General features: G+C 36.6%; 1 protein-coding gene across 1 annotated transcript in view; it reads right to left on the bottom strand.

Moving 5' to 3' along the window:
* The window catches only part of LOC127938094 (acyl-CoA:lysophosphatidylglycerol acyltransferase 1-like), a 29,839-nt gene that overhangs the window by 3,090 nt on the left and 8,142 nt on the right, over window positions 1-18,607 (bottom strand). The window contains exons 3-6 of the mRNA XM_052534503.1: window positions 13,594-13,712; window positions 13,345-13,440; window positions 12,897-13,173; window positions 9,114-9,240 (exon numbers count right to left, since the gene is read on the bottom strand). Of these exons, the coding sequence (XP_052390463.1) occupies window positions 9,114-9,240; window positions 12,897-13,173; window positions 13,345-13,440; window positions 13,594-13,712 (619 nt within the window). The remainder of the gene's footprint in view (window positions 1-9,113; window positions 9,241-12,896; window positions 13,174-13,344; window positions 13,441-13,593; window positions 13,713-18,607) is intronic.

The following is an 18,607-nucleotide window of genomic DNA, read 5'->3' as shown; positions in this document are numbered from 1 at the left end:
ATTCTAAGTTCTGGCACGTTGAGCGTTTGTTGTCCTCCTGACCCAATATTTAAATGTTCTTTCATTAAAGAGAAAAAAAAATACAACTTGATAGTTTGGAAGAAAAGTTAGAAAGAGAGTCTGATTAAATGAGAACAGTATCAGAAGCCTAAATCAAATTTACTAAAGGAAATTCACAATAATGAGGGTAATTTGCGGAGGCAATGAAGACAGCTTGAGGGAGAAAATCTAACAGGCACTGAAGAATAAATAAATAAATAAAACAGATGAGCATTTAGCACAAACAATCCCAATTCTCAGTCTTCATCAGATCTCCCACAGTTAGCACGGTGAAGTGGAGAGCTCAGCTCTTTAACGAGGTGACAGGTTCAGTGTTTGTGCTGATGAGACGCTTCAACTGATGACAGCAGTTTTCTGCTGAAACACTGGCCGAGCTCTGCACAGACAGCAGAGACATAAACACAACACAAGACTGACTGCAAACTTCTCTTATGAAAACTAAGAGTACAGAGAAGATGTGACTGGCGCAATATTACAACATCATGCAATTACCCAGCTTCTGCTTTTCCCTTAGTTTGAGAAACAGTCAACTTTTGTACTTGTTAATAATCAAATTCATTAAAGAGCAGAACCGCATTAGGCTATGATAACAACTACTGAGAGACAGTATATATATAAATGTAAGTATTATTATTATTTATTTATTTTTTTTACTGTTTCCTTAATAACTAACAACCTTTTTTTGGTATGAGAAATAAAAAAAAATAATAAAAAAAACTGCACGAACGAACAAATGAACGAATCTGCATTAGCAAAATCCTGCATATCAAAAGTATATTAAATCAAGCTGAAATGAATTTATGTGAGAAAGACTAATTTGTTGGAAATCGAAAGTGAAGTATATATAAACAGTCAAAGATAAAGTAAACGCAGCAATACTGTCAAAATTACAATTAAAAAAAAAGTTTCTATTTGAATATATTTTAACATTTATTTATCATCAAAGCTGAATTTCCAACATCATTAATGCAGTCTTCAGTGTCACATGATCCACATGAAATAATTTTAATATGCTGTTTTGATGTTTAAGACACATTGCTGTTGATATTGTATATGTATTATTATATACACTATTTATGGTATATGTCCTGATGCCAACTTTCTCAATCTCTGGTGCCACCAATATTAATCTAGAAACGTATACTGTATACTGTAAATCTATAGTTTACTTTCTTTCGACTTGTTTATTTTTGCTCTCTTTCCATTTACCACACACAAATCAATAGGTGTGGAGTAATAAGGCCCTTGGGGACAAATTCCAGAAAATGCTTGGCAATAAAGTGAGATAAGATCCATGGGAACAGAAGTCACCAGAGAAGCTCAGAACCATCTATCGGACAGATATGTGCGTCACATCTGATGCATCCCACAAGCTTTCGTAATGTCATGTATAACGCTTTTATGTTCTATAGGGCAGGTCATCTAATGAATGAGAATATATAAATTATCTTTCTTTTTGTTCAAAACTCAGGATGGCGTGATGTCACCAAGGTACAATCTAGTTCACTGGGATGAGATTTTGTTAAATAGTGAGAATTGCAAAAGTTCTTGTAATCATAAACGGTGGTTTGTTGCGGATTGCAATATTTTCCCTAGAGACTCCATAAGTCTTGCTTGAAATGGAGCATCTCCACCAAACCAATTAAACCTGTCGGTCTCTCAGAGATTAGTTTCAGGGGAATTTCAGTGACCTGGTAGATTTAGAATCCACGGAGAAAAATTCTATATTGGGTTTTGTTTCCTTCTTAGTTCATCTTCGGAAAACAATTTAAGATAATTTGGATGAAAACCGGGAGGCTTGTGACTGTCCCATTGACTGCCAAGTAACTTACACTGTCAAAGTCCAGAAAAGGATGAAAGTCATCGTCAGAATAGTCTATATGCCATCAGTGGTTCAACTGTAATGTTATGAAGTGTTGAGAATACTTTTTGTACGTGAATAAAACATAGAAATAACAACTTTATTCAACAATTCATCACAGTAGTGTCATTTTGAAGAATATCCGCTGAACGAAAACTCTGTACGCTATTCTTTGTCAGCCGCGATGCAAGGATACATTTTCTAAATGTATTTGTGTTTTGATTTGAATGAAATCTGAGCATCCGTGCAGTGCAGCTGACACAGAACAGAGCAAGATGCTTGTATTCAGCGGATATTCAGAGGAGATGAATTTTTTAATAATGTAATTTGTTTTCTTTGCATACAAATAGTATTCTCGTCACTTCATAACATTAAGGTTGAAGCATGGAAACAAACTAAGCTTTTGCAGGTTTGGAATGACATGGGAGTAAGTGTGACGAGTGGGGCGGGGCCGAGAGATGTGGGAACGAGCGAGGCCGGTAGAGTGATTGGGAAATCTGCGACACCTGCGCCCCACCGCCGGTCTGGAGTCCCACAGAGGAGATGAAAGGATATAAAACTGGAGCGACGATAGTGAAGGACGAGAGAGGACCAGGCCTGGGCCATTATTTTATGTTTGCTTTTTATTTATGCGCACCAGTCGTCCGTGAGGGGCTGGTGCGCTGTTATTTGTTTATTTTGTGATTATTAAAGTTTCATTTGATTGTCCGCCGGTTCCCGCCTCCTCCTTCCAGTACAGTAAGTGATTAATAGGGCTGTCACTTTCAGTTAGTCACTTTTAGTTAGAAAATCGATTGCACAATCGATCGGACCAACCAAAAAAACTTTCGAAAATGAAAATAGGGAATCGATTTTAACCAAATATGTACACTTTTAATTTTAAAATAATTAAACAATTAAAAAATATAGATGTAACAAAACTCACAAACAAGCAGAAAAAGAAATTAAAGAATTCCGAATGTGCAGTATGCCTTGCGAAAGCTAGACAGAAAATACCAGCAATTTTACGCGCCTATAAGACCCAGTGACGTTGAAAGAGACCTCTTATGCTGCGTTCACACCAAATGGGAATAGAGCGTCTGGCGCGAAGGATTTCAATGTTAAGTCAATGTAGCCGCGTTTACGTGCGTCTGGGAGTCTCGCGCGCGGTAGACGCGAATTCGCCTCATTCGTGCATCTAGTTACAAGAGATTCTGAGTTATGAAAAGGACCATTGCAAGCGGAGAGCGCCCGGCTTTTGTGATGGATTGAAATGGATTGAATCATTATTTAAAATAATCTCGGAGATTTCTGAATTGCATAAATCATAAATGGAGCCGGGTTGAAGCCTGCAGTGATGTTTTTTTTTTTTGTTATGGCAGCCGTCCCCTCTGCATATATATATTTTTTGAGAATGTTGCTCCTGTTGCTGTTTGTTATTCTGCACGAAACTTCATGCCAATAAATAAGAAATATTGCTGACTTGTGCGTTTCCAGCGCTCTCTTTACGTTCGTCTGTTTTTTTTGACGCTCAAAAAGGAAACTTTTTTTTTTTTAGACATGGAAAATTGATTTTACAATCGATTTGATGAACACTTATGTCTTAAAAATCGAAAATGATTTTTTCACAAAAGTGACAGCCCTAGTGATTAATGACAAAATGTTCATTTTGGGTTGGAGTATCCCTTTAAGAACTGTTCATCCAAAATTACTGTTCAAATAGCACAACTGTGAAAAGTCCCTATCGAAACCTTTACATTTAATAGAGCACGGAAACATTTTTTAACCAGTTCATCATTTCAATCACTATATCGCTCACACGGCTGTGAACATAAAGTGCCCATAACCACCTTATGTCAAACCAAACCAAGTGACAAGAAAAACAAGTGCCCACAGAAAGTTCATTTTGTTTTAGGCCATATCAAAGTCAGTCAGAATTAAAATCAGACTTGAGTTTGTGATGGAGGATACAGATTCTCCTCGAATCTTCACTGTTGCTCTCGGCCCTCCTCTAGCCAACCAAAGTCAAAAACAAAGTGTGAAAAGAGCATCAGTGAAACACTGAGTTACTGGCAAGTCACTGTTCAAGTTCAGCCCCATTGTCATTTGATGGATATATTTCACTTATTTTTTTCATGTTCTAATGTGAAATCAGCCTTCTGAGGAATGTTTATTTGTCTCTCAGTCGTCAATGTATTGCATCGCACAACAGAAATTCAGTTTGTTTTTTTAAAACAAAGTATCTAAATACCATCTTAATATGCATGTTATTGGGAGATATAGAGCGACAAGATATTTATAAGCATTTTAAGTAAATAGTTTGTTAAACTGTTACAAAATTTTGTTGTTACATTAAAAATGATCAGAATGTCATCTTTTTGGCCAAATTGCAGAACAGATCCAAATAAAAAGGTTAATTATTATTATTACTTTTTTTAAGTATGAGCTACATATTCTTATATATGAGCCATGAAATGTATCAAATATGATACTCAATAAAAACACAAACTTTTTTTATGTCATGCATTACAGGCTTCACAAAAAATAAATTAAAAAAAAAAAACAGAATGCAAGCGACCAACAAAGCATGCTGGTCAACCAATATCATGTGGCATCCTGCAGTTTAAATATAAATAGCAAACCACATTGACTGTATTCTTTACTTCTCTAGTAGAACTTCATTGACTCAACACTTTTGTTTCTTGTTTGCCACTGAGGGCAGGCGTGGAGATAAAACTGATGAACATGTAAACGGTGAGGTTCTCATAAATCACAGCAGTGCAGTCTGGACTCTGACTGAATCAGCAAACACTGCAAAGCAGAATAAAAGACAGTTTGCAGGGAAGCATTAAAAAAAAAAAATCTCAGGCAGTTTGTTGACCCAGTGTGAACATCCACCAACCTGGCACTACATTCACAAAAATGGCTTAAAATCAGTTTCACAACAAGGGTTCAGAAAATCTGGTAGGGCGAATTGTATGGTAACATGTTAAATTGTAAAAATGAATGTAAAAGGCATGATTTACAGTTCAGATACAAGTTTTCACAAAAACTAAAAATTTTAGAAAATGTGATGCGATCTGGGAAAACCCAGCACATGGTGAAATTTGACCTTTTTTATGTTTGATACCATATGAAAGCTGAGTTCAAGCCCTTTCCAAAACTGTTTTCAAAAGTTATGAAGTTGGCTGATAGCTATGATTTTCAGGAATTAAATTTTAACACTACCACGATTAAGCAGACTGTGATGAGCAAGATCGTCTAAGTGTGCAGCTTCAGACTGCGTTGTTTTCTTGCGCTCCACCATCTCTTGATATAAAAAATAAATAAATAAACCAATAAAACTTTGTGTGTCGTAGTTTACACAGGACTGGCAGGGTTTTGTGCATTGATACACCTTTATCAAGGTGTAACGTGTTACGTGGTTTATTTAGATAGGTTAAATGTTTTTGTGGTGTTGGGAGAAAGCACCTCCACAGCGTGTTCTAAACATGAGAGAAAGACACACGTCTTTCTGCTTGCTGCAATAAATCACTATTTTCTGCACTAAAGTAAATTTTGCCAAGATATTTTCAGAGATGATGGACAAGATGTTAAAGAACAACAACTGAATGGAACCTAATTTTGACAAAAAAAAAAAAAAAAAAAAAAAAACAATTAATTAGCTGAAAACATCCCAATACGACATACGACAGGTTTTCCCAGATAGCATCACAAATAATAAACCTTACTTTACAGCCTTTAAACCATTTTTAAGAAAATTGATGAGTCAAAATGATCAAATAATATATTAAATTAATTATCATCAGTCATTACATTAATTAAATAACATCTTAATTGTTAAGATTTTTTATAATGAATTATCTTCTGGTCAATCCACTAGTTCACATTTACAATTCTGCGTGTTTGCAACATGGGTTGATTTTCACATTGGTTTGAACAAAAATAGCAGAGAGGCTTATTGAAAATGTACATTTATTATCTGTCAGCAGGTGGTGCTTTCTGAACAGCAGACAATAGTGGTTTCCCCGGTAATGGCAGTACACAAAGCAGCACAGCCCCCTGAGACATGCAGCACTCATGCATTAAAATCACAGCCTTTTGAAGTTCAATCGTCACATTAAAGGAAAAAGCCACCATTTTTCCACTATGCACTATGGAAATGTGGAAGTGTTTGGTAGCTTCTAAATTCATCTCTGTTTGGATCCTAAGGAATGAATGGTGCTAAGCTAAACGCCAGCATAGTGGTACCGCACACTACAGAGATTGACTGTACGCACTGAGATGGGAGAGGTATGCATCAACTCATTTAAGTTGAGGGAAGAAAATAGTGGAATATGGAAAGACGGTGGCATTTTACTTTAAGCCATATCGCAATTCTGGTCTTTCAGTCCCCAAATTTAAGACATCTTGAAATCATAATTAAGACTTTATTGTACCATTTAAGACTTTTAATGGCTTTAAATGTTTTGCAACTAAATCTTAGACTTTGTAAGGACCTGCAGAAACTGTGACAAAGTATTGTGAGAGTATCAGACCTGTCTGCTTGCATTCATAGCAAAAACACTTGAAAGAGTTGTTTTCAACCAGATATCATTATTTCTTTCACAGAATAACCTAATGGACTTTAACCAATCATATTTCAGAAGTGAACTTTCAACTGAAACTGCATTACTGTCAGTGACTGAAACCTTGAAGATTGTGAAAGCTGATTTCAAATCATCTGTTCTCATTCTACTGGATCCATCTTCCGCCTTTGATACTGTGAATCATCAGGTTCTTCTGTCCATGCTCTTATCATTGGGCATCACAGGGATTCCACTTTGTGGGTTTGAATCCTATCTCACAGCTAAACCTTTCAAGGTTGCTTGGCGAGGGGAGGTATCCAAAGCAAATCAACTGGTCACTGGGGTTCCTCAGGGATCTGTTCTTGGACCTCTCCTCTTCTCCATATACACTACATCACTGGGACCCATCATGGTGGCACATGGTTTCTCCTACCATTGCTATGCTGACGACACACAGCTCTCTTTTTTCATTTCAACCAGACGATCCAGTGGTAGCTGCACAGATCTCAGGCTGCCTGGCAAACATCTCAGCATGGACGAAAATACATTACCTACAGCTCAACCTAGCAAAGACTGAGCTTCTCGTCTTTCCTGCCCCTCTGACTCTAAAGCATGATTTCACCATCCAGCTAGGTTCATCAACAATTACCCCATCAAATTCAGTCAAAAATGTTGGTGTAATCTCTGATTACCAGCTTTGAAGACCATATTACAAAAAAATACTTAATCATGCAGGTTTGCATTGCATAACATCAGAAAGATCAGTCCCTTCCTAATAGAGCATGCTACATAACTTCTTGTCCAGTCCCTTATCATTTCTAGGGTGGACTACTGCAAAGCTCTTCTGGCTGGACTTCCATCAAGCACAATCAAACCTCTACAAATGATTCAGAATGCAGCAGCACGACTGGTCTTCAACAAGCCCACAAGGGCCCACATCACACCTCTCTTTATCTCCCTTCATTGGCTACCGTTTGTGGCTCGTATCAAGTTCAAGACATTGATGCCTGCGTATAGAACAGCCACTGGCTCAGCACCCGCCTACTTCCTCCTCACTCTTATGAATGTAAATCTCAGTCCAGAGGCCTGTGATCTACAAGTGAGCAACGCCTCGTGGTACCATCACAGAGAGGCACAAACTCACCTTCCAGAACATTTTTGTTCACAGTTCCTGGCTGGTGGAATGATCTTCCCACCCCCATCTGGAATGCCGAATCCCTGACAATTTTAAAGCGACAGCTGAAAACTCATCTCTTTCATCAACTTTTGACTAATATATATATATAATCCTTTCCGTTCTAGACTGTACTAATTTGAACAGCATCTGAAACTTTGTATTATGAGCCCTTCTTGTTTATTTGCCTCTTTATGATGGATCACTTTTTTGTGTTGTTTGTACTGTTTCAGTTGTAAGTTTCTTTGAATAAAAGCGTCTGCTAAATTAATAAATGTAAACGAATCATATCATGAAATCAACACCGCGACTCATGACGCGAGTATTTTACACCAGTAGAAGTGACTGGTCTCTATGAAACAGTGGCTCAAGAACTGTTTTTTTTTTTTTTAAGTTTAGCTTAAATCTCCATGAATTATTCAAATATTAGCCACATAAATGCTTAACCTTACATTCTTAATAGGATTCAAAAATACGTGCTGCTCATGTTTTATACATCTCATGAACATGCATGTGTTTATTTACTTCTTACAAAATGGTCTGCATAGAACATTTCATATTTGCTACACATTTGCTAGTAAAAAGCTTTTCTTTCCTTCAGTGGCTTTTTCTGTTTCTAAACGCATGAACAAGCATTGCACATTTGCTGAATAAATTGCATATGAATGTAAACTGAATCTAGAAGTGAATTGGCTTCATTCATATTGACAAAATGTAATGCATGTCATCATACAGATTATAGCAATGTTATGTGTCACGGTTAATATATTCTGTGAACTAGAGTCCAAATAATTTATTAGATTTCTTTAATTGAACAAAGTGTTCACATGCATTTGATACTGATTATATTTAACACCATGTTGCACTTTGTCCCAACCAGGCATGACGTATCAAAGTACAAGTAATGCAGCATGATGAAGCTTTTTGTGCATTTATGTTTAATGTATTTAGATTACCTTTTTTTTTCATACAAATAACTAGAAACCATTTAGTTAAATTTTTGCCATGATATGGAGGTGCTATATGTGGCTTTAACTATGGTTATCATTCTCTAAATGTGTGCTAATATGGAAGACCAATGGTTAATTTGAATAAAAATATAAGAATATAAAATATAGAAATTAGGTTGTTACCAGATGCCAATGTGTATTTGCATCTTAACTCAAGCTACGGTCTAATGTGCATTTCTAAGAGACAATTTTTTTTTTATATTAATATTACAGTCTGCAGTGCAAACTGCTGTTGAAGACAACACAAAACGGTTTCGTGATTTGAAACAATATCACTCATTAGGACATGCAGAAACTATTAAAATGCTTAAACGGTTACAGAAAAATTACTGTAAAAGTGTAATGAATTTTAAAAAAAAAAAGAGTTTTCGTCGTGTTCAGACCAAAAAGAGCAGTTTAACCCCACATTTAACAGTTGGTTTTTACAACTTTCACTTAGGAGCAGTTCAAACAGTTCTTACCTGTAATGTACATGTGTGACTGTTGGATCTCTGTAACCAAATATCCATGTTTGAATGTCCATGGGTCTTGCATTGGGGTAGGCTATGGTCATATCTATTACCCACTGTAGTCCTTTTGATTTGTTACCTGAAGGTGGACAGACACATAATCTTCAGCCAGAGAAAAACTGTACAAATGTTAACTTCAAGGCCAATTCACAACAACAATGAAATGTAAAAGCACTAGTCAAACTCTTAACATACAAACACATACTTGATACTTATGGCAGCGGGGAGACCATAGCGAGTTGCATGCAAGAAGTCTCAATATCAGGTCATATAGATCTGTCATTTTTTTTACTTTTTTTTTTTTTTTTAAGGGTCTAACGTCTCCTTTTGTGCTCCACAGAAGTCAGTCAGTCAAACGGGTTTGTTTTCACAAACTGCAATGATGCATTTCCATTAGTTATTAACACCATAAAGTATAACACCGTATTTTGGTGTATGTCTCTTTAAATGATAATTAGCTACTGCTCACTCAACCCATCTCATTTGTGGGAAAAAAGGAAAGAAAAAAAAAGACAAAAAGAGCAAATGGATTTGTGTCATTGTAGGGTGGTTGTGTCCACGCACTACCAAGACAATTTAGATGTAGGGAGCATGTAAAAGTGAATTTTACATTCAATGTCCCATTTAAGAAAGCTGTGTGTAGTTATGTTCCGCCATTACACATGTTTCTTAGGAGACGTTCAAATAAGATTCATGCGTTCATGTGCTCAAAAATGGCTGTATGGCGAGTGACAGAATGAAACAGAACATACAGTTTTAAAAGATGAACTATATTTAACTGGACACATTGTCTGTAAAATGGTGCGGGATGTCTAATATAAAATCCAACATAAGCAACAGTATGAGAACTTACGGCACTGGCTGTTTATTAATTTAATAAATAGTGCAGACAGGTTCAAGAACAAACATGCCTTTAATAGGATAACTAACAAATTAAAAATATATATAAATAAATACAAAACATATTTCCACTATCAAATATCATTTAAATACCAATGTTGTTAGTTAACTAAAATGGATATAAAACAAATTTGCAGTGAAACTGAAATAAAATATTTAAAGCTAAACAGACACATATATATATATATATATATGACAAAAGAACATAATATAAATAATATTATTTATAAATAATATTTCAATAAATTAAAATCTGGCAATCTAAAAAATAAAATACATACAACTACCATTTTCTTCCTAATAAAACAGAGGCATTAGGAAAATGCATTGTTTATATTACCTATAATGGGAATACGTCTCACTCAAAGTAATTTAAAGTCTTACAGTGACATGAAATTTGTTGGGAGTGGGAGATTTATTGCCTGAGCAGTGTTGTGATGGCTGCACCAACGGTGCTTAAAAGAGATCAATTTAGAGATACAACTCCTAGAGAGAGGAGCCACTGCTTAAAATAATATAGTTGAAAAAAAAAAACACACACACACACACACAAAAAAAAAGTCCACCTTAATAACCAGCTAGTTTAAACATGCAGTGACTATGCTGTTTTAATCACCTTAAAGATCTGTGACAGTTGTTCAATTGTTTAGTTAACATATTTATACTGTACTTACAAACCTCCAAGAGGAATTATTAAAATGAAGAAGAATTTTAATTTATGCATTCTGTATGGGCATGTCCTCTGATGCGTTCTGAAAAACTGTGATGATTGTCTCCACATATTTACAGAAAGACTATACAATCAGCTTTTTATCTTGTTTAACCAGATTAATGGTTCTTTGTTTTGAATCCACGCCTATCAGAATGCATCATCTCCATTAGTTAACCCAATAACAGTTCACCATTAAGCAGAGCAAATATATTCTCTGCATTAGTGGTGTGTGAGGAGACAAAATGGAAGATCCACCCAGCAAGGAAGTTGTAGGATGCATGTACTAGGTGCGGTGGAAAAGTACTGACACAGTATAGTACGAAAAAAAAAAACCCCACAAAAAACCCAATCTTCTGTCAAAACTCAGTCAATGCACTAAAGTTTCCGTATTTGAAGTTAGTTTTATTATTATTATTTTAAATAAACTGATAGTTTATCCTAAGAAAATACATTCTGATGTAAAACGGATAGTTCCGGCACCTTGATTCTGATTGGTTGAGCGGCGTTCAAAGCTTTTGTAAATTAGACTACAAACACACACTTTTGTTTACGTCTGTGTGTTGCTCGGCAATCACTTTGCTGGAACCACAAATGTTTCTGAGGAACTACATTGTTTGGCGGAAGAATATGGTTTTTATTTATATCATTAGACTTTATTTGCTCTGTTTTATTTTGTGAAAGCTAACTACGTATATGTAAACCGTTTTTAAAAAGCAATAAACCACATGAAGCCATGGTTTACAGTGAATTTATAACAGCTTCTTGTCATTTTAGTCAATTGTTATTTTTATTTTTTTTTGTTTGAAATTTTGTTTGAAACTGGCATTTACATCTACATTTACATAAAGAAAGTTTAGTACTAAAATTCAGCACTTCGGTACTAAAAATGATTTGACTCTAGTTTAGATTCTACGTCTGCAACAAATGATTAATTGACGACTACTTAATAGGTTATTTTTAATTAATCCTTTAGCTAACTTACTAATAAATAATAAAGTAATTTCTGCAATTAATCTTGCAATATTTTATCCAAACATTTTCTCAAAAAATACTTTAGAAGAAAAAAAAACAAAGTGCCACAAATTTTAAGCCATCTATTAATGATACAAATGTCCATGATGTTTTGAATTGATTGTGAGAGTCTTGAAATATTTTTGTTCATTAAGCATGATTATATGACATGGTGGACAAATAGCCATCCAGTGCGGTATTTTCATGCTCGTACATTTTTTTTTAAATAAAACAAACTGCTGTTTGAATGCAGCTGAATGAATCACCATATTAGCCATTAGCATTTGCTTTAGCGTGTGAACGCAAACGTCACTGATTACATCAATGCATAGTTTTGGTCTTAGTAGATACCATAATGGTGCAGTCACACCAGACGCGAATGAAGCGTTAAGCACGAGTGATTTACATCTTGAGTCAATGCAAAGACGCGAATAAAAATCCTTTGAATCGAGCGTTTTGGCGCGTAATTCGCGCAAGTTAAAAAATCTGTACTTTGGTGAAAATTTGCTGTGCGTTAACCAATCAGGAGCTTGCTCTAGTAGTGACATGATTACGACATAGCAAGCGGAGGCAAAATCCGAAACATCAATGGAGGAATTATATTTTATGTTTAACCGCAAATGTCAGAATGACTAGCCTAGTCGAGACTGCTCTCATCGTAACATGAGCATATTTAATAAACTGCATATTTGAGTTTAAAACAACTACATTCTTGTCTGAAATACTTATAAAATTACATTTGAAGACACGATAACAGTAATATTTAGAAAATTATCAGAATAAATGTTGGTTGAAATAAAGCAGAAGCCCCTCCCATTGAAACCAATTTGTGTCTGTTGTGAAGTGAGTTTCCCCCCGCGAATGAAGTGAATAAACTCAAAATGTTCAAGCGTCTAACTAGGCGCGAATAACACGATTTATTCGCACAAGTAGCATCTGGTGTTAACACACTGTAATCCAGGTATTACTCATATTTTTTTGAAAAGGACAAATGACTCATTGTTATCTGGATCCTATTACATTAATTTATACAAAGAACAATGGGAAATAGTGAAAGACCCATATATCTGTTACAACATTAAAACATAAAAAAAATATATTTTGTTCCTTACTTTGACCTGGTGGATTTCCCTCTGTTCCCAGAATGCCGTTTTCCTGCTGGGGTCCTAAGGTCTTCAGGATTATCTGAGTGGCGCCCAGCCGTGGCAGTGTTACGTGAGTCAAGTAAGGCAAGTCATTCTTTTTTGCAAAAGACTGACTTATCTCTCGCCTCTTTCTTAAAAAGCCGCCCTCTGGAAACAGCACAATCCATTTCCTGTCTCTGCTGTAGTAATACTTGTCTAGGTGATCCTTCAAGTAAATTAGTTGCTTTTCTCGATGTGCTTTGCCCTGTTGGTAATGACAAATCTCATCAGTGTCGACTAAATTTCCCCTTGCCACTAAAAACCATTTAATTTATTCGCAGTGCTACTTTATGAAATATGGATGAAGCTAGAATATCCTTGTCACATCACGTTAGAAAATACAACTACAAATTTTCTTAAAGTGAACAGGTCTTACCTGCCTGATGAAGAAATCTCCATGAATCATAGACACAACCCCAAAATTGGTATATTTAAAAACATGGTCCATCAACCACATCATCTTTCGTACAACCTGGACAAGAACATGACAATTAGTTTTGTTTTCTGTTTGTGATCTGAAATTTTATTATATAATATTTATCAATGTGATATCATAATATATTTAATGTATAATTCACAACCATCAGAGCAGTAGTAACCCAAACCCGAGCAGAGGCGTGCTTACCGTGCCCTTGTCCTGCAAGCACATCATTAGGGTGCACACATCTCCTGTAGACTGATGGTTGACTATGACCATGGCTTCATCTTCACACATCGGTCTCACATCATCACCCCATTCTGTCACTAAAAAATAAAAAAAGAAAGAAAAAAAAAACATTATGCGGATTGTTAGAAAACATTGTGTGTTATTGAAAAAGACTATATAAACAAATATTCGTGTAAAGCGAAAATATGTAAACAAAGCAGTTGTGTTAATGCACTTTCTTCATGATTCGTTGATGGAATTCAGCAGAACAGTATTTTTATATCAACAGATCCTTATATCAACATTTTTATTTATTTACTGGTGTATTCATATGATGTCTTCTCGATCACCAAAATAAAATATTAATTTAAGGAGCACAAATGTTTCCCACTGCAGTCAGAACATCAAATTTCATAAAAAAATCAACAAGTCATACGAGACCCCAAAGATTATCCCTCTTACGGACACACAGTCGCAATCTGATTATAATATCATTATGTACAGGACTGTGATTTATGTTCAGCTATGTGTATCATATATCATGATTTAGTTGCTGTTACCAAGCACTAATGTGTCTACTGGTAATATCGGTCCACCCTAAAAAATACTGGCAACCAAAATAAATAAATATATAATAATGCATAACATAACAAAAGCAAGTTATGCGAGTTAATAAAAGACACGAGCTGCACTTGCACAACAGGATGTAAATCTCCCCTCTACTAGCGCTGTACTTTGCCCTTGATGGCGTGTTTAAACAACTCTATGAAGAGCAGGAACACCTCTATGAGAGGTCATGCTGAGTCAAGACACGGCTGAGAGCCTCTGCTGTTACCAGCAAGTCAAAGGTCACAAACAGAATAAACCATTACAACACCTCCACTGTTTCAAGCTCACGGGCGAAGGGCACCTGACACGACAAGTTACGGGCACCGCTGTTTGCTGAAACATACCACCAGACCTTCTATCAACAAAGAGTATTTGCTTACAGACATCAGGACAGCAAGCGGAGCTGTTAAGACATTCTAGATCACAAAAAGCTCTGTGAACAGCTCTAAGAATGACCACACACTGCTTTCGCAAGGAAATTGGTTAAGAGATATCAAAAGCAACGATTTCAGACACATTTTGCAAGAGAAATAAGTCCGATGTCAATAGTGTAGTGATGTATGAAGCACAGCTCACGCAGAAGTCAGTTTCGAACCAAGCAGCTTTCTGTTGGTCAACATTGTAAAGAAACGTGAACAACTTGAACCCCCTTGTGAAATCAGGGTGGGGTGATGTTTTTTCCTCGCACAAAATTCAAGACTGTGTGGATTCCTATTGAAATGACTGAATTATGACAGAAAAAATAAATAAAAATACATTCGCATAATAAATTTTTTTTTTTGCCTCATTTGCCTTTGATAACAGCTCACATGCTTGCTGGCATTGTTTATGCACTTTTTGATCAATTGGGTATCTGAATAAAAAACAATATAAAGCACTTTTTTTCTGCTTTTCTTTCACAGATAACAGCAATCATTTATATTATAGCATTAAAAATAGCTTATTACTTTTACTAAAAAGCTTGCGCATATTAGAGGTCTAACCAATACAGAAAGTAAAAAATGATTTTGGTAATTACCAATACTGTTAGTTAAGAGCAGCAGTGGCACAAACCTTATAAAACTGGTTAAAAACTTTACATAAATTTGTTTTAATAAATTAGTTAATCACTGTAGGTAATATAGTGAATATAATTTAAATCTCTAGATCAAAAATTAAAAAAAAAATAAAGATAATACTGTGGGGAAGTCGTGGCTTAGTGGTTAGAAAGTTTGATTCCTAACCCTAAGGTTGTGGGCTTAAGTCTCAGGCCGGCAATATATATATATATACACACACACACACACACACACACACACACACACACATATATATATATATATATAGCCAAATATAAAATTTTATCGATTTTTGGCATTTTTCACATATCGGCATCATCCGATAAGTTTTTCTGCTTGGCCGATGTGTTTGACTCACTCTCTCTTTTGCCTGTAGTTGTTGTTAACAGTTCTGTCTAATACAGATAGAAGTCTGTCTAATAATCAGATAGAACGGTTAAACAAAGGAATTAATGTATACAGAAAGTATTATAACGATTGCTTTTATATTAGGCCTATTAGTAATAGAAAGGCAAACATTACAATACTTTCTCGTTTGCCATCAGCATTAAGCAAATATGCATTTTTATAATTGAAACAAATCTTTGAATGACTAATGAACATTTAAATTTTACAAACCTTGCAAACTTAATCAACATCCAATCTGTATGTAAAATGAGGGTTACCCTGGCTTCATTTGTAAAATATGATTCCCAATGCCGAAAAACTTCCCAGAATACTGTCAAAAAACACATATACCACTAATCAGTGATAAAGGACGAATAAAATCACAGTACAGGGACAAGCATCGCGTGCACTTTGATCACAGTCAGTCTCTTTATCCTGTAAAAGCGTCTGATATTTATATTCAGACAATTACACGCTGCTGTCCCTTCACGGTTCCTACTCTCATAAATAACTCTCACTTCATGTTGACTTTTAAACCTAAATATAAAATGTTAAAATATCAGACATTTCAGCACAATTAATGTTTTTGCCCTGAATATCATCTCCCTCGCCTCTCTGTGTTCAGTCTGTTTAACGCGCGCACCCGCCGCTCTTTCAGTAAAGATTTCAACTTAACGCAGACTGTCAGGGTGGGCCTTTATGCAAAAAAGAAAAAGCTTGCTTGAATTTGTGACATTTAAAGATAAGGATATGACTGTTAACTAAAAGTTTTTTGTGCCGAGGATGCACACACATATCTGTAAAAGCATTATGCTAATGGAGAAGTTGTGGCCTAATGGTTAGAGAGTTGGACTCCCAATAGAAAGGTTGTGAGTTCGAGTCTCTGGCCGCCAGGAATTGTAGGTGGGGGGAGTGAATGTACAGTGTACTCTCTCCACCCTCAATACCACGACTGAGGTGCCCTTGAGCAAGGCATTGAACCCCCAACTGCTCCCCGAGCACCGCAGCATAAATGGCTGCCCACTGCTCCGGGTGTGTGTTCGCAGTGTGTGTGTTCACTGCTCTGTGTGTGTGCACTTCGGATGGGTTAAATGCAGAGCACTAATTCTGAGTATGGGTCACCATACTTGGCTGAATGTCATGTCACGTCACTTAATGCATCAGCTTGACTCTTAAAACAAAGATTTATCATGTAGCTTGGATCACATACTTTTCCTGCAGGAGCTCATTCTGTTTCTTCCAATATTTGTAAATGCATTCTGCCCATGCGTTATTCAGTTCTGTAATTTGATGCGAACGGCTGCAGTTGTACGTGCTCTGTGGGCAGACCTTCCTAATCGATAATGAGAATCACTGTCGATGATATTCATTATCAATAATAATTGATTAGTCGTTGCAGCCCTAGTATGATGATAAGTGATAAGTGAAGTGACATTCAGCCAAGTATGGTGACCCATACTCAGAATTTGTGCTCTGCATTTAACCCATCCGAAATGAAGTGAACACAAACACACACATTGTGAACACACACCCGGAGCAGTGGGCAGCCATTTATGCTGCAGCGCCCGGGGAGCAGTTGGGGGTTCGATGTCTTGCTCAAGGGCACCTAAGTCATGGTATTGAAGGTGGAGAGAGAACTGTACATGCACTCCCCCCACCCACAATTCCGTCCGGCCCGAGACTAGAACTCACAACCCTTCGATTGGGAGTCCAACCCTCTAACCATTAGGCCACGACTTCCCACCACATGATGATGCATGTAACTGGCAATTTATGCACAATAATTGTACAATTATGAATAAGAATTAATTACATCAAGCTTTAGGAATTTTTTTTAATAACATTTTTTTCTTAATAAAATAAAAATGACCCGCTAGTCACTAATGGTTTATGGCCATTCAGGACAATAAGGACTGGCTGATGACCCGGGGTCAGCGTCAAAGATATTCGGGACAGTCACTGGCCTGATCGGGCCACTGCTGCATCCTCACTAAAGTTTATCATCTGCACGATTTTAAACCTTGCCAATTTAAACATTCAAGTGATTTTAAATCATACAAAGTGCAAGAAGGTCCATAAGACAAGTCCATACAGTGCCCACTACCAAGCGTTGTTTTGTGTGTGCACAGCGTGCACATAGAGAGCAAAATCTCTGACAAAGTGTGACCACCAAATAGAGATACTTTTCCCATTACTTTAAAGAGTAACTAAACCTTAAACCAACTTTTTTTAGTTAATGATCTGTAAGAATGGGGCTTTATTAGTGCTGTTCATTGATTAGAGTAACTGTTTTACATTTGAGTATAAAGTGTTTTAATTCTACAATATATGGTTTAAAAACGTCTGAGTTCTGCCCTCTTCAGGTTGAACGGTGGCTACTGCAGTTGATTTTTCCTATTGGGTGTTGTGGTGGCAAGTGATGTTTTCCAGCAGACTTTAGATTTAGGCGCCAGTGGTTGCATGCACTTGGCCTGGAAGACCGTGAGTTCCCGCCTAGAGCTGGAGTGTGCAAACTGCATTTTAAACGGGATTGCTTCTCAAACGCAATGGAGGTGGAAATGGGCTTCTCCACACAGTTGGCGCTATAAAGCGACGCGATGCGGGAGTTAAGACCGCAGTTTGAGCCAGCGGCTCGAATTCATATGAACAGACACTTCGACATCCTCCACTTTAGGTGAAAGTGGGGGAGGAAAAGCCCTCTGCTTCATTGATCGCTCTGTTGCAAAGCTACTTGTGTCATTACAATCACTCTCCATTTTAGCGTCTCTGACAGCAGCTGTCAATCAATCCGTCACTGCGGGTCTCAGGTTCACGCCACATTCGCTCAGCCCCGCCCTCGGTTCGTCCGCTATCTCCGCTGTGCTCTGCCCACTTTTCAGCATTTTTCAAATATTGTCAGTGGGTGGAGTCAGGCTCTGAACAGGGGTTTAGTTGCACTT

The sequence above is a fragment of the Carassius gibelio genome, chromosome A20 (assembly GCF_023724105.1).
Source record: "Carassius gibelio isolate Cgi1373 ecotype wild population from Czech Republic chromosome A20, carGib1.2-hapl.c, whole genome shotgun sequence".
In the NCBI taxonomy this organism is placed as follows: Eukaryota; Metazoa; Chordata; class Actinopteri; order Cypriniformes; family Cyprinidae; genus Carassius; species Carassius gibelio.
Note: the sequence above shows the minus strand (reverse complement) of the source record. Positions and strands in the feature narration are given on the sequence as shown.